The following is a 16516-nucleotide window of genomic DNA, read 5'->3' as shown; positions in this document are numbered from 1 at the left end:
GATGTAGATAATAATAATAATAATAATAATAAGAAGAAGAAGAAGAAGATTAAATTCGAATGATTGAAGGATCGAGCTAGTATAGCTCTGATACCATGAAAGAATTGGAGAATAGAATTGTAGAAATTTTCTGATGATGTATTCATAGTATCTTGTTTCTCTTTATACAAGTAATCTAGCTAAAAGAAAATGTAAAATAAAATAATGTTGTACACTTGTTCAATTCCTATTACCTAATGCTATAACAGAAGTAAAATATTCCCTAACATGTGCTCTCATATCGTCTTCTGTACAGTTGGATTTGCCATATCAATGGCTCAGATTGGATAGCTTCAAGGGCTGAGATGTTTACACGTGTAAAATCAAACGAGCAAAATAAAATAGATAAAAGAACAATATTTATCTAGAAGAATCCGAAGTCCTTTTGCTATGTCTGAAATCCGTCTTCTTCTTCATTTCTGTACAAGATGAAATCTCTTTCATCTTCTTCGTTTCTGCTTCTTCATCTTGCAATTTATTATGGGGTTTCATCTTAACAACACTGCTTCTCCTCTAGTCCTAGCAACACTGCTTCTCCTATTACCAGCCCTATCACACTCCCTTCTTCCAGTTCATTTGATTTTTCTTCTCCTTCTCCCACTCATAACCTTCCTTGTTCCCCTTCACTTAATGATCTCAGTTCTAGACAAATCTCACATCTATCTCCAAATCTTTCTTCACTCACATCTGCTCCTAATGATAGTATTACGGTCCCTATATGGCTTGAAGCAGGCCTCTAGACAGTGGTATGATAGATTAGCATGTGCACTTAGTTTCAAGGGATATTCAGTTTCTCTAAATAACTATTCTTTATTTTTTAGACACAATGAAGGTCGTATCTCTATTTTAGCAGTTTACGTGGATGATATTCTACTTATAGGGAATGACTTTGCAGAAATAAGTTATATTACTCATTTTCTTAATTCAGAGTTTAAAGTCAAAAACTTGGGGGATATTCACTATTTTTTGGGGATGAAAATTATTAGAGAGCCACAAGGTTTCATCATCAATCAGCGGAAGTTTACCTTAGAATTGTTGGAGGAATTTGGTTTTTCAGGAGTTGCTGTATCTTCACCATTGGATCCTTCTTCCAAATTGCATCTTGACTTGTCACCCCCATTAGCTGACCCTGCTATCTATCGCCGCCTTATTGGTAAGCTTAATTATCTCACAAACACCCGCCCAGACATCTGCTTTGTTGTGCTCACTCTAAGCCAATACATGCAAAAGCCCCAAATGTTGCATCTTTCTACTGGGATGCTTGTTTTGAGGTATTTGAATACCGATCCAGCACAAGGCATCCTTCTATCTGCAAATCCCTCTCTTGATCTGCTTGCTTTTTGCGATGCCGACTGGGCTGCTTGCAAGACTTCTCGCCGATCTGTCAGTGGTTTCTTCATCACTCTAGGGGCGCTCCAATCTCATGGAAATCGAAAAGGCAAGTATCGATTTCACTATCCTCCGCTGAGGCAGAATATCGCTCTATGAGGCATGTTACTGCAGAGATAACTTGGCTAGTTCGTCTCCTCATTGATCTCTCTGCTCATTCTACTTTGTCGGTCACAGTCCACTCAGACAGTCAAACGGCCATTTACATTGCTCGAAATCCAGTTTTCCACGAAAGAACGAAGCATGTGGAATGAGATTTCCACTTCGTCCGACAACAGTACCTCTCCCGTTTAATCACTCTCTCTTTTCTTCCCTCGAAGCTTTAGCTCGCGGATCTCTTTAAGAAGCCCCTCGCTGGGGTTTCTCACCATCAGATAGATTTTGCCCAAGTTGGGGATTTTCTCTTCACCCTCCAACTTGAGGGGAGATGTTAAGATGAAACCCCATAATAATTTGCAAGAAGAAGAAGCAGAAACGAAGAAGATGAAAGAGATTTCATCTTGTACAGAAATGAAGAAGAAGACGTATTTCAGACATAGTAAAAGGACTTCGGAGTCTTCTAGATAAATGTCGTTCTTTTCTCTATTTTATTTTGCTCATTTGACTTTACACGTGTAAACATCTAAGCCCTTGAAGCTATCCAATCTGAACCATTGATATGGCAAATCCAACCGTACATAAGAGGGTATGAGAGCACATGTTAGAGAATATTTTAGTTTTTCTGTTATAACATTAGGTAATAGTAATTGAACAAGTGTACAATATTATTTTATTTTATATTTTCTTTTAGCTAAATTACTTGTTGAAATGTATTCCCGCATTATACTGGTGGGCGCTCGCACCTCGCGGTGCCGGAAAAAGGAGGTGTGACACTTGTATAAAGAGAAACAAGATACCGTGAATACATCATCACAAAATTTCTACAATTCTATTCTCCAATTCTTTCACTTTACCCCAAAGTGAGACTTTCCGAAATCGGATACTCGGCCCCAAACTGACAAAAAAAAGCTCATTTGATCATTGCACTAGTTTATTGGGATTTCTCAAGTTAATCAACCAAAGTGAATTCTGACACCTTGTCCTTTAAACCCCATTTTTCAAGTAAACGACCTTGTGCTTCATCTAGTAGATTGTAAGGTATTGATGATCATTGACTAAACCCCAAGTCTCAACAAAATGTGGAAGCTAAGTGAATCCATTTTGGGGGACAATGAAGAGCAACAAGATAATCTGTTCGGCGAACAAGAAGGGCTCTGCTCTCTTTCCCCTTTACAGGTACTACATTTCATCCATTATTTCCCTCAAAATTTCACTGCCCTTGTACAAGATCCATATTTTTTTTTTCTAAAGGCCCAAATTGATTTATCTTGACTTTTTGGATTTTGATTGGGTGCAGAGAGTCTATGGTTTCGCTGCCTGTCTGCTCGCCGGCTTGGTTTGTATGTTCCTGGTATGACCAGCTTCTCAGTGTCTGTAATCAAACATTTTTCTCTCAGTTCTAATTTATGTACCAAAAAGAATGACACATCTATATTTGTAAACAATTAACTTTACACTTTCCATTTCACCTTTATAACCATATTATACCATGTTAAAGACCACAAGGTCTCATTTCTTTCTTAAACTTTGTGCCTAGTCAAACTATGTTACATAAATTGGAATGGAGGAAGTAGTTGTGTGACAAATGCTTTTTATAATAACAATCTCTTCAGCTGTTTATTGTTTTGCCCTTTATTTTGTTTTTGCCTGCAGTCTTTGGTTGTTTTCATCAAGCCCATCAAGTTTGCCCTGTTGTTTACTTTTGGCAACATGTTGGCTATTGGAAGGTATGCCACATTCTGCTCGATATAGAAAATATGAAATATAATGTGTTGGAACTGATTAACCATTCAATTATTATACTAGCCTTTCAGTATCTGGGATAAGATTGTTGGATATCAGCCATGTGTTTGAATTTCGTTCGTCTTACGCATTCTGTGTTTTGAACTTGGATATTCTCACGGCAGCACAGCATTTCTCATTGGACCTGTGCAGCAAATATCAATGATGATGGATCCTGTTCGTGTCTATGCCACAGCCGTTTATGTGGGATGTGTTGTTTTAGCTCTCATTTGTGCACTGCTGGTAAGTGTCTGAGCAACATAGTGGATTATCTATTAGAGTGATCCTCCTCCTAAATAATATCACTAGTTTAGTAACATAGGATGGATATATATTACAGTTCACTTCCTCTGATATACTAGGAAAGTCCAGTACTCTTTTTTCTCTTATTTGCACTCGTCCTTTTCACTACATTGCGACTCAGCTGCTCTCCTTATTGTTGAAGGATGATAATGCAAAATAATTCATATATTGCTGCTCCAGAGATATCTTCTTCCTTGCCTATTCTCCTTTGCAAGGTGAAGTCTATCATGTAGGAGTTCCAATATCCTTTTTTTCTTAGGTAGATGTGAGATCAGCTAAAGTAATGGCCATCCCCCCCCCCCCTTCCCTCCTTTCCACTTGAGGCAAGATCTCTAAAAAAAATAGAAAGATATTATAATTATACACTCCAGCTTGACAAGTAACCCTTCCTCTTGATATGAGGGAAGTGACTGACTTAGCGAGATAAAATTCCCTTAATAGTAGTTTTTATGTGGCATTGTTGAAAATTTGACCATAAAAGCATAGTATTATTTTTGTTGCAGTGTGCTGTGAAACATTTATGTCCCTTTTACTGTCTTGTTGCTGCTTCCTGTAGTTTGACTTCTCTTTGTATCAAAGTTATACATCACTAATCACTCTACCTTGTTATGTTACATGCACTCCATCAATGTTATCTGAACTACAATCTTTCTTCTGTTTATTTCGTACGTATTTTTGCAGATCCACAGTAAGATTTTGACACTACTTGCAATCATATGCGAGATATGTGCCCTTATCTGGTCAGTTGCTTTTCTCCTTTATCTATCTTGCATAGTTTTCTTGCATGTACTGTTATCTATGTCCTTTTTAACCTTGTTATAAGTAGGAAAGCAGATAATGGGGTTCTAGTGTAAGGATAGAGCTATGTCTCCATCTTAAATGTAAAGTTGGAATTCAAAGTTTAAATGCATAAATTACAATAAGGAATTAAAGAAAAAAATGTATTAACAAATGTCTCATTTGTGGTTTATGCACCTTCTCTGGTTGCTTGCCGACCATATTTGGGTCAAAAGTATTAAAAAAACGGATTGTTCTTAAAGGTATCTCATTATGGTCGTAGTAGTACATGGTATGTGAAAGCATGCATCAGGTAATGCAAAGGTGGCATTCAGATATGCTCAACCTCTTGATTGAAGTTACCTCACAACTTTCAGTTATTAGTATACCTGATTTTATTGTTTCACTCATTTAATTTATGCCCTTTCAACAACTTTTGGCACCAAAACCTGAAACCAGTTCGTATTTTATTTGGAAGTGTTAAATGAGGATCTCCGTCTGTGTTTTCTTGGCACCCCTAGTTGGGTGGTTTTTATGCTGAAATAGGCAAGACAACAGAGATATTGGAGATGATATGTTAGGAGCACTTACATGTCAAAGGGAGGACGTCGGTGGGGTTTGTTTCCTTCTGTTTGAATGATTGTGGCAGTCCAGGCCACCTGTTGTCGACGAATGGGTAACTGGAGTATAGATGGTTAGAGTCCAGTGTTGTGAAGAGCGTGAAACGAGGAAAAGCGACAAGCCCCTTTTCGCTTAAAGCGTGAAGCGAGAAGCGAAGCGCTCGCTTTTTTTAAGTGAAGCGGAATCGAGAAAAATATTAAAATAAATACTGCATAGACAACACATGTTACACATGTAACTACCAATACTAAAAAAATTGGTAGTGAGACTAATAACAAAAGATGAAAAACTGAAGGGAAAAAAAAAATTGGCAGCATTTTGCTGCAATTTTAAGGACTGAAACGAAAGTAAGAAGAAGAAGAGAATGAGAAAAAGAACTGAAGAGGAAAAAAAATTTGGCAGCATTTCGCTACTATTTTAAGCACTGTGAAGAAGAAAACATACCTGGGCTTAAAAATTGAAACCCTAGTCGCTGCAAACATACCTGGGCTTGAAAATTGAAACCCTAGTCGCTGCTTGCTCTGCTGCTCGCTAATTTTGTAAAAATAGACTGAGCTTTTTTATTTATCAGTGACTTAAAAGACAAAAGCGAGCACTTCCGTCGCTTCTCGCTTCGCTAGCTTTTCTCGCTTTTTGGCAAAAGCGGACGCTTCAACCTACCTACTACGCTTCACCCTACAAAAGTGACACAGTGGCCGCCTCGCTTCGCTTCACACTTAAAGCGCTGAAGCGAGTGCTTTTCACAACACTGGGTTAGATTGCTTAACAATGTTGAGATTCCATGATTAGGTTTTCTTACTACATGCCAGTAAATCATAAGTATTCAGATTGATCAGTTAGTTTTCAACTTCAGCTCTCAACTCATTGAAGATTGAGGCGTTCTCAGTGATTTAGTAGGGAATGCTCATTATTGCACTCTGACTTATCAAAAAAAAAAAAAAAAAATTCACTAAAAATCTGGTTAATTGAAAATGTGTATGCCACTATATTTGGAAAACCAAAACTACTCTCATCATTTTATCAGTTTCCCCTCACCTCACAATAGTTCAGATGAACTCAAGCACTTCTAATATGTATAGTTGCATATTTTCCACTCTTTTTTTTTCTTCGTTTTAATTACTCAGAATTCGCATGGATCTCAATGTTGTCCATCTTTTGTGGTTTCCAGGTACAGTTTAAGTTATATTCCTTTTGCTCGTAGAATGGTTTCAAATGTCACTATCCGCCTTTTTGACACTGAAATTTAGCGGATTTGATGCTGAAGCAATATCACTCCAGTATATTTTCAGTGCTGGTCTGTAGTCTACTCAACTTGGAAGAGGTGCTTCCCCGCTGATTGTTTTGAAGAAATTGACAATTCTTTCTGGTTTTCCTCTGCTGACAAAAGGAACTCCTATTTTCAATCAGGTGTGAATGAATTCGTTTGGACTGTTAACTTTTATGCTGACAAATGTTTGTTTCCTGTGGTTTCTCTTCATTTCGGAAGGTTATGTTTGCTTTCTTCTTGTGCTGCCCTGCTCACCTCATAGTTGCCCTATGCCTGATTGACAAATGACTTCACCCCCCTCCCTCACACAACAAATTTAAAACATTAACGAAACATATCAAACTCTTGATATATCTTCTCTACTTTGTTCTTGTCTTTCAACTGTTCTGTTATTTTTTCTCATTGTATACATCTGTTCTTTCTGATAGAGCTTTTTATATTTAGGATACTATATCGGGAATGACTAGAAAACCAAAACGGACATCTGTTATGTTTCTTACTATTTTGTTCTTACGATTTAGAGGACACAGAAATGATTATTCATCTCTTCCTATACACATTCTCAAAAGTTACTTCTAACTGTATGCTAGTTCATGTTTTCTTATGAATCCTTCCGGGTGATATCAAAAAGTACCCATAAACTAACATGAGATGCACCTTTCCTTTCTAATTATTCTTTAGCCTGCAGTGCACCGGCTTCTTCCTTAATGGCGTGTCTCAATCTCAACCACCCGAGAACTTAGTGACCTTTGTGCCATTGTGATAATCTTCCTTAAGAAGAGTAAATGAGGATGTATAAAATTTCTGTAGTATTTAAAGCGTATTAGAACTTTTTATCTGTAGAATGGGGTAATTTTTGGACAATATGAAAAGAAAAAGAGAACTGTTAAGAGATCAAGCTAAAAAGTAACAATATCAGAGATGAAAGCAAGAGAGGAGAGCTTTTCTTATTTCTTCCAGGTGTGTTCTCTATTTGTACTATTCCAGGTTACAAGAAGGTTGTCTTAAACATGACATTAACCATTGAGATTATATTTCATAATTGGAACAAGCATTTTGGGATGGAGTATTTGTTAGTGAACATGTGAGCCCGAATGTTTACTTTTGTACTTTGTGAAGAATATAATGGAGAAGTACTAGTATTGGAAGGAGTAAAAGTTGGATTTCGCATAATTTGAGCTATATAGGATGTATATAGGGAAAATGACAGTGTATGGATGTATATAGGGAAAATGACAGTGTATAGCTGCTCTCAAAATAATAGCCGAAAAATGTATATTTTTGTATATATGTACATTTTGTATGCTATATATAAAAATTATATAAATTTTAATACATTTTTTCAGCTACCAAATATAAATAGTTTCTGGTGCTGGCTAAAAATAAAATAAAAAAAAAACCTATTTAAATTGACAACATCTTGAGATGGCCTACGGTAGCCCAATCCATAGCGATAGTACTAATTCACTGTGAATGAACTGAGCTGGACTTTTCGACAGAGCATTACTATGAATATTGTCCAAAAAAACAGCTTGACCTGTTTCTTTACTTGGAAACTGGAGTAATTATTTACCTCACAAATCTCAATCTCCCTTGTTAAAATTGAACATAGTGTTAAGTAAATGAAATAATGCCACATTATCGACGGGACGCTCCTGGCTTTCCTTGATATTCAGGTGATAATTTTGTGTCGTTTCATCTGTTGTTATTTATGTTCCAATATCTTCTTGTCATTTCTCCAACACACTCCGTTTTCTATTCTATTTCAGAAGAAAATAGAGACGAGGACCTTGAACTGAAATAAATAATTGTTCGAATGGAACCTCTCTTCAACCATTGATTGCTATCTGTCACATCAATTTTCTAGAATCCACCGAAAACTGTATGGAAATGGAAAACATGTAAAGTTACTTTCGTCCCAACTCCAACAATCAGAAGTAAATCATCAACCTCTTGCGTCCTCTTCCTCTTTTAGAAACCAGACATAGTGTTACCATTTAGGTGGCTTTGTTGTAGTGCTTAGAATCTCTAATGTCTAAGGAGAATAAGATCCAGCAAAAGTATTGTTTAATCTCGCTTTCAACTTCCTGTTTCTAATTTATCCCACATTTCCTTTTGCTTAAAATAGATCCATGTTTACAATTCATAAACCAAAAAAAAAAAAAAAAAAAAAACTAGGAGACGTGGTGGTTTATTTCAACCCAAATCAAGAATTTTATGATGTGTTTGGTGAGAGGAGCCATTTTATGGTGTTTGGTATGAGGGAAGTTATTTTCCAAGGAAAATATGTTTATCAGATGGAGAAAAACGACTTCCATACTTATGGGGGCGGAAACTCTTTTTCTTACAACTATCTTTATTCTTTACCTTTTAACTTCATATTATTTATTTTTGCTAATACGTAAACATTGTTATTAACTTTAATCACTCAAAATTTTATAATACTATTATTAATCTATATATTTTCCCGAAAAATATTGTCCTCTCGTCAACCAAACACCCAAAACACATTTTCAAGAAAATAAAAACATTTTCCTAGAAGAATGACTTCCTTCGTTACCAAACACAATCATCGTACTAACTGTTGTGGCTGTGCATGCGCTTAGTTTCCAAAACTTTCGTCGCATGTGGTCATGGAGTGTAATAAAAATAAATGGTCCATTCCAGAGTCCCATAATGGCTAAAGTTTTCCTCAACCCCCCCCCCCCCCCCCAAAAAAAAAACCAAGTAGGTTAGGCAGCGGTTTCAATTTGCATTACTGGGGATATACAAAGGAGGTGTATTCCCTTATTCGTCAATGTGTTTTTGGCCACATTGTTTGCTAGTACATATCATCCATATAACCTGCCAAAAGAACACTAACTGAAATTCAAGATTTGGTAGTTTAGATGTATTCAAGATTTGTTTAAGCATACTATTATATATGCAAAGGTCACTTCAATAAATGAACGTGCGAGTATGCAAGTGGAATAGGAGTAGTAGTATCAGAAAAAATGACCTTTTGTCTTTTGTCTGCAGCAACTTGATTATTAAAGAAAACTTTCTTTCTGACTCTTCACTTCCTAACGGCCAACAGGTAACAATGACCGACCTTTGGAATCAGGAAGGACTAAACCCCTTCAATCAGTGAGGTCCCCTCACTCTTTGAACTGGCCAAATTCACTTTTTCCTTTTACTTAAATAATCAAATTCTTGTCACTTAATCTCTTCATCACGTCTCTCTAATTCTCCTTTAAACAATTAGTAACCTTTATGACATGACTAAATTAAATTTATTTCATTTTGTATCAACAACAACGACGATCAGTAAAAATCTCACAAGTGAAGTCTGGGAAGGATAGTATATACACAGACTTTACCCCTACCCCGATGGAGTTATTTCATTTTGTATCATTCCATTTAATCTTTCATCATGGTCGTCCATCTCGTTGACTATCATGTTATTATGCTAACACGAAAAACTTACTCACTCAGTACTTACTCCATATCTTAATCATTTATCATTGATTAAATAGTATTTTGATCCTGCATCCAATTCAGAATCTATAAACTTTAGCAGAGGTTCTTGATTTTAAATTAAACAAAATAATCTCTAACTGCCGTTCCAATTTGGCAATTTTGTCTGTTCGCCGCACCCTGACAATTCGTCAACATGCAAAATATCTTAATTTAGGATCAATTATTAGGTTATGGAGAATGTAAGACAACTCCATGTTCAGTTCATGTCTTCACATCTCCCTCCTTTTAAATTTCCATTTGCGTACTTTTTAAATATAACATAGCATAAGGTTGCTAGCATGTTGAACTTTTTGGGGTGCTGAAAAAAGAAAGGGAAGAAAAATTGTTATTCAGCTTATTTTTTTCATGATTTTCCAGCAAAAAGGGATTGGGCGAAAAATACATTACAGAAACTTTTATTCATATACTTCCAAGTGCCAAAGCCATATTAGTTTTTTTTAATTTATAACCCATGACTCATCACTTTATCTTGTTACGTTGTTCAATTCATTATGTTACATTCAGGGAGTAAGTGACAAAGTTACTTGCCACTAAAGGACAGTGAACGACCAACTGCTGCCAACTACTACTCATAATTTTGAATTTCGGTTAGTGTCTCGTTTTTTTAATTTGAATTGAATTATTAGTTTATTCTATATTCTCTGGCTTTGCAACCTATAATGTACACAATGTAAGTCAACAATGCTACAGTAAATGATTAGTTGTACATGTGCAATGGAAAAAAAAAAGGTGGGTGGGGTTTTTTTTTTTTTGGGGGGGGGGGGGGTGTTGTACAAATTGCCATATTTTATTTCTCTTCGAACCATAAAGAATCAAATTCTTTTGTTTATTTAATTAATAAACTTACATAACTTTAAGATCCTTTGAGCATTGTGATTTAATTATATTTTTTTATAGATTCGATCTCTGCAACTTTATTCTTTTTAATTGATTTGACAAATTATTCATTTTGGATCTTGACAGTGACGCCGTTAAGAGAGCATGCATACCTCCACTTCGTTTGTTTTTTCTTGATTGTTTATTGTCGATGAAAATAAAGAATTCACGTGGAAAGAAAGTAAGAACATTGTTGATTCTCTAAATTTGATAATAAAAATAAAGATTGATCGGTAAAGAATTGCCTTGTCTGGTGTACAGTGTATGCTTTGGTTCGGAATTAGGACTTGCTAAGCTGGTACTAGGTTCGGAATGATGCAGTTTCAGTGATTACCAAATTAATTAAGACCCTAATTATATGACATACTAATAAAATATTCTTGGTTGGTGAGTGAGTATCTCACCTACTCCGGATTAATGATACTAATTAGTAACATTTACCTCAGGTGATTTAGTTTGTTGATGATCACAGTTTTCTTAATAACTTTCTCTATCTCTGTCAACGTACCAAAAAGATTAATAACAACTAGCATAATGATGCTTTTGAATCCTAAATAAAAGAAAAGGGTTGTATATTTTTATAGTACAAAATTTTCTATTACATTTTAGAATAAACCTAGCTAGTAATTATCAATTAGACAAAGCATGGAAACAGGAGGTCTTGTGCTAAAGTTGATGTCATGTGATCAGGAAGTCATGGCGGGTTCGATATGTGAAAACGACCTCTTATAGAAATGCAGGGTAAAGATGCGTATAATAAATCCTTCTGATCCGGTCCTTCTTCGGATCCCGCGCATAACAGAAGCTCAGTGCACCGGGTTGCTTATTTTTCTTTTTAACAAAGCATGGAAACCTTTTGTTAAAGAATGTACAAACCGCAGTCCCGTGGAAAGTTATAAAAGAAAATTAAGAAATAGAATGATGTGCTAAAGAAGAAAGAAAAGATGGCTTGTTTTCTTTCTGCCAATCAGAATAATCCTTAATTTATCGTACCAGGGACCCTATAGGGTCGTTAATTACAAGATTGCAAGATCCTACCCTTAAGCCTACCATGTTAGGTAAGTCTTCGTTTTCATCATTATTTTGAAGTGGTATAAGAAGGTGTGCTAACTGACCAAATTTATTATTGGGTCCAGAGGTGGAGTCAAGAATCCAAATAAGTGAATTTAAGAAATTGCAAATTTGCACCAGAAGTTAATACACTTAACTATCAAGGGGATTCAATATAATTTATGTATTAATACGTACAAGATACGAGATAGTCTCTACTTTGGAGAAATTCCTTAACCAATTTAATACATCCATTTCTTTTAATTTGTTTAAGCAACTATGCTTAACAGTTTCATTTTTTCCTGAATTTGGGGTGGTGCAGGGCGTAGGGCGCGCGGGGGGATGAGAGCCCTCTAAATAGCAAATGGGTAAGTATGCATGCTACATTCTTTTTATGTATGCGTGGGGCAACCACAGGGAGAGAAATATTAAAATGCAGATCATCAGGAAAGTTGAAGTTGGTGATCCAATTCTTGGGCAGTCTAGCTTTCCTTGTTTGATTAAACATATGGTAAGTTTGAAAAAACTTTCCTTGTTTGATTTGACATTAAATTTACATCTAATTGTTTGATAAAAAAATGTCCATATTCAAATTATGGAATTACATAAAGAAATCCAATAAATATATATAAATTATTAATTTAAAACTCAATAACTTAAAATAATTTTAATCTGAAACTCATAAAATTTAAATCCTAGTTTCGCACCCGAGAAGAGCGATTGTCACCATCAAGTGGAATCGAATACCTGCAAATTATATTGTGATAAGCACGTTTTACTCTCCATTTTTTATACTATAATTTAAGTACTCTTTTGATCTTTTATGATTTGAATTCTGACACATTACCAAACTCTTTGTTTTATCTAACTGCTTATAATAAGTGGTCGTGAAGCACGCCCCATTCACATTATTTATACTATGGACTACCTTTTTTGACTAAGACCATGTGGTGTCCCTTATAACAGCTGGTTTGAATTATTGTTACACATCGTTTCATTGTATTGTTTGATAAATATAATATTTGAATAAATTGTATCGTTTGACGTTATTTCATGATGTCATGCACCAACAACATGAAGAATAAACTTGTAATATTACTAAGAAAAAATAAGATATACAGTAGAATTATTATATAAAAAAGTAGGATAAAGGATAAAATATGATTATTTAATAATAAGAAAGGGCAAGATGAGAGAAAAAAGCAAGGAAACAACGCCACCACACTAAATCCGTCGTTCCATAAAGTAGTATTTTTCGTCGTTACGTAACGATGAATTTAATGATACGTACAATAAAATTTAAGTAACAATCAAAACAAATATTATATTTAAAATAAAGATACGATACAATGGGTAACAACCATCCAAACAAGCTAGCAAGCACTTTATTTTTGCTTATTAAAAGTATTTAGTAGTTATCAACAATGCAAGGGCAATATTTAGGTAGTTAAGATAGTGGTGGATGGCAGAAATGAACAAATAATTTATAAACGCTAGCATTAGTTTCCTGATTGTTGTTAGATTTGAAATTTTTTCTGATTTTTCTGCTAAAAGCATAGAAAGCAAACGGCTGTCATTTTCTGATTTTTCATTTTTCTACAAGGAATGGGGCCTCTAAGCTTTTTGGATTGATTTTCACATAATGGAGCCATGTGAGATGAATCATTGGGGTCGAAACTGCTGTATAAGACATTATATTTTGATACTTTATGTACTATATTTTAGCTGCATGGAACTTAAATATTGATAGTAAAATTCGGGTAGACATACTAAATTAATAAGGTATCGATTTCATTTAGAAATGAATCAACAAAATTTGCTCACTTTAAAATTTTAAGTTTAAATTAGTCGCTGTTGTGAATGAAAAAAGTACCTACCATTTTTTTGATTCCTATCTGAATCACATTTCGAATTTGATTAATTTATTGAAATTGATAATATTAGGAGTTCATAAATAAATTAAGTCTATATACCATGTTCAAATTAATGACATTATTATTCCTGATCGATAACATTCATATCTGTAAAATAAAGAAAGAGGAAATAAAATTAACAAACAACGATGATCACAATAACAACAATATGATAGTAAAAAGAATACCAATAACAATTTGTGCAAATGTGAAAGAGAAGTTTTATTTTTGATACGTCAATAATTATAAAATTTATAACTAACTCTGTTATCTTTGAGTATAAGTTGTGGATAATAATCAAATTTGTGAAATTATTAATTAGCCGAGTGATAGATCAACAAAGAATCGCACAATTTGGTCATAGGATTTCATTAATGTGATTAGAAAAGTTAGTCAGGTCGTGAGATGAAATTTACCTTATTTGAACCTAAGATAAAAACGTACACCTTCATCTGTTAACCATAGGAACAGGTTTTATTGGCTAGGTAACTCAATGAACTTTATATTTCAAAACCATCTGCATATCCAAATACATTTGAGATTCAATTTTCCTTTTGGGAAAAAATCCGTTATAGAAACTAAAAAGACATGTATAACCTGGAGTCTTATCCATTCGTATTTATTTTTTCTTGTAACCATTCAGAATTATGGATTCCACTAATATTGTGTGATTAAATAAAATCACCTCATATAGCACCTAAAGGGAGAGACTTCCTATTAAAATTTTCTTTCATCTCTAAATTTTGAATCCGAGATCTCGTAATTAATATTGAAAAAAATTCATTCCTCCGATAAAACTCAATTATATGCATAGTTCTCCATCAAAGAAAAAACAGCAACAGGCGACAAGCATTGGCCACTACAGGGACCATAAGGACCAGGCAAAAGTGGCAAATCAGCGGCGGCAAGGATTGGCAAATGATAGTAGGCTAGACGCTATTTACATTCTAAATGTACCATACTTTATTGTTGTTTTAGTGGCTAAATAATAACAAAATACTCTAATTGGTGTTCTTTTACTTTGCAGGGACTAATCCAAGTTAGGAAGAGACTATGAAGTATTTTGGAGTCAATAATGTGGACATAAGGCCAATTAAATCCAAATGAAAATAAGCAAGAAAGAGGCAAAGGAGGACTAGGTAAGATGCCACCGCGACCACAGTAGGCCAAGCAAGTGAGGCAGAATAGTTGCGTTTCATCGCGGTCGCGCCGCGTTTTGCTGCGGCCGCGGTCGACTGTGTAACTGGCCAGAAATTTTGGGACTAAAGTGTAAATCGGGGAAAACTTATCCTAACCCTTTATAAACTCAACAAACTCGCCCAAGCAAAGGTTAAGCTTGTTTTTAGACTGATTTGGAGGCAAGAATAAGTGTGAGAAGAGCAATCAACCATTAGAGTTTTTCAATCTTCTCTTTGTTATTTCAATTGCACATTATGAATACTTTTATAATTTTATCTTGATTTGCTATGAGTAGCTAAATATCTAGTCTAGGGTTTGGATGGAACCTATTGAATGAGGAACTTCGTGTTATGTTAATATAGTTTGTCCGATTTAATCTCTATTTGTTCAACTACGTTCTTGTTGTAGTTAATTGATAGGATCCTCAATTAGTTGTGCCTATTTAGTATGTATTACTCGGGAGAGAGTGCATATTTAGGTAATTGTTAAACAACACCACTTCCAGAGTATATGAGGGATCAATAACCGAGGGTTTAAAGGTGGGATTAGGGATAACGAAGCCTTGGGTGCGATCTAAAGTGAGTTGTATTAAAAGCCAGCTAGCGTAACTCGGGAGAGTGCGTCTAGTAAATTGTCGTGATAACTCGGGAGAGATTTACGGTAATAAGAATGCTCATGATCGATAGAGATGATTAGGCAAATCTATGTGAAACATAACCTGAAGGGATTCCATCAATAGGGAAAATCACAACCTTAGATCGTTCTCTTAATTGTTTACAACTTAATCATAGTTAGTCTTTAGTTACTTAATTGCAGTCAGTCATAATTAGTAAAAATATCCTCAACTGTTCTTCAAAACGTTTGGGAAGTTGACTACGTAGAATTTAGTGAGTCTAACAAGAGTAATTGATAGGTTAATTCCTTGTGGGTTCGACTCTAGGCTAAATACTGAGATTATATTTGCAACGTCCGCTTAGTCCTTTTTATAAGGCATAGTTGGGCATGATCAAATTTTGGCGCCGTTGCTGGGGTGTTAACGGTGTTATCAATTACAATTGAAAGAAATACAAAAATTCTTAGTGTAGTCAGTTTTCTCTATATCCAATCTATACATTGAAATTTTAACGTTTGTTGACTTGGTTGTACAGGTGCATGCCTAGAAACTCATCGAGAACTGGTGAAGTATTTGAAGCATTATCAGATCCTGAGAAAGTTTTAAGGGCCTTAAATCGGGCCAATCGGAACAACAAACAACTGAACAATTCAAACCAGACATGGGGGATAACGTGGTAGATCCAACTGCGCCATAGCACCAGTGGCACCTCTTGTGCCAGAGACTACTCTATGTGACTGGGCACAACCTACAACAGAGAACTTAGCCACAACGATTTTTGTCCCACAGATACAGGCTGAATCGTTTCAAATCACGAACAACATGCTGCACTTGTTGCAAAATAAGGGACTATTTTCGGGGTCACAAATCGAAGATCCTCAACAGCACTTGAAGAATTTCCTGTCAATCTGCAAAACTCAAAGGCAGCCCAACGTAACTCTGGAAGCAATAAAGCTGTTGTTGTTTCCATTCTCAGTGACAGGAGCTGCCCAGACCTAGCTAAACTCACTCCCCATTAATTCTATAACAACTTGGGAGGAGTTAGTCAAGCAATTTGTGAACAAGTTTCATTCACCCAACAAGACTTCT

At 35.2% G+C, this 16516-nt stretch overlaps 2 protein-coding genes across 5 annotated transcripts; both read left to right on the top strand.

The window, feature by feature from the left end:
* The first annotated feature begins 1011 nt into the window (after positions 1-1011).
* On the top strand, positions 1012-1527 carry LOC138888131 (uncharacterized mitochondrial protein AtMg00810-like). Its single transcript, XM_070169945.1, has one exon. The coding sequence runs from the start codon at positions 1012-1014 to the stop codon at positions 1525-1527; it is 516 nt and encodes a 171-aa protein (XP_070026046.1).
* An 812-nt stretch (positions 1528-2339) lies between these two features.
* Positions 2340-15089, top strand: LOC104212661 (uncharacterized). 4 transcript variants are annotated; one of them, XR_707401.1, is made up of 9 exons: positions 2358-2703; positions 2825-2878; positions 3181-3254; positions 3435-3552; positions 4294-4352; positions 6179-6417; positions 10301-10383; positions 12045-12233; positions 14663-15089. XR_707401.1 is itself a non-coding variant. In XM_009762004.2 (6 exons), exons 1-6 carry the CDS (start codon positions 2605-2607, stop codon positions 6255-6257), a joined length of 483 nt encoding a protein of 160 aa, XP_009760306.1. In that variant the 5' UTR covers positions 2340-2604; the 3' UTR covers positions 6258-6652. The 4 variants fall into 4 exon arrangements, 2 of the variants coding, with proteins under 2 accessions (XP_009760306.1, XP_009760307.1); XR_011406196.1 differs by lacking the exon at positions 14663-15089 and adding an exon at positions 13326-13500; XM_009762004.2 differs by lacking the exons at positions 10301-10383; positions 12045-12233; positions 14663-15089 and having other exon boundaries at positions 2340-2703; positions 6179-6652.
* The last annotated feature ends 1427 nt before the right edge of the window (positions 15090-16516 follow it).

This window comes from Nicotiana sylvestris, chromosome 3 (assembly GCF_000393655.2).
Source record: "Nicotiana sylvestris chromosome 3, ASM39365v2, whole genome shotgun sequence".
NCBI lineage: Eukaryota > Viridiplantae > Streptophyta > Magnoliopsida > Solanales > Solanaceae > Nicotiana > Nicotiana sylvestris.
The sequence above is the reverse complement of the archived record's forward strand: the minus strand, read 5'-3'. Positions and strand labels throughout refer to the sequence as shown.

Excerpts from the sequence above, each read along its gene's own strand:
- LOC104212661 (XM_009762004.2), top strand. The coding sequence starts at position 2,605 with ATGTGGAAGCTAAGTGAATCCATTTTGGGGGACAATGAAGAGCAACAA. Across the intron at positions 2,704-2,824 it reads GCTCTCTTTCCCCTTTACAG|AGAGTCTATGGTTTCGCTGC; the intron begins GTACTACATTTC and ends GATTGGGTGCAG. Across the intron at positions 2,879-3,180 it reads GCTTGGTTTGTATGTTCCTG|TCTTTGGTTGTTTTCATCAA; the intron begins GTATGACCAGCT and ends TTTTGCCTGCAG.
- LOC138888131 (XM_070169945.1), top strand. The coding sequence starts at position 1,012 with ATGAAAATTATTAGAGAGCCACAAGGTTTCATCATCAATCAGCGGAAG.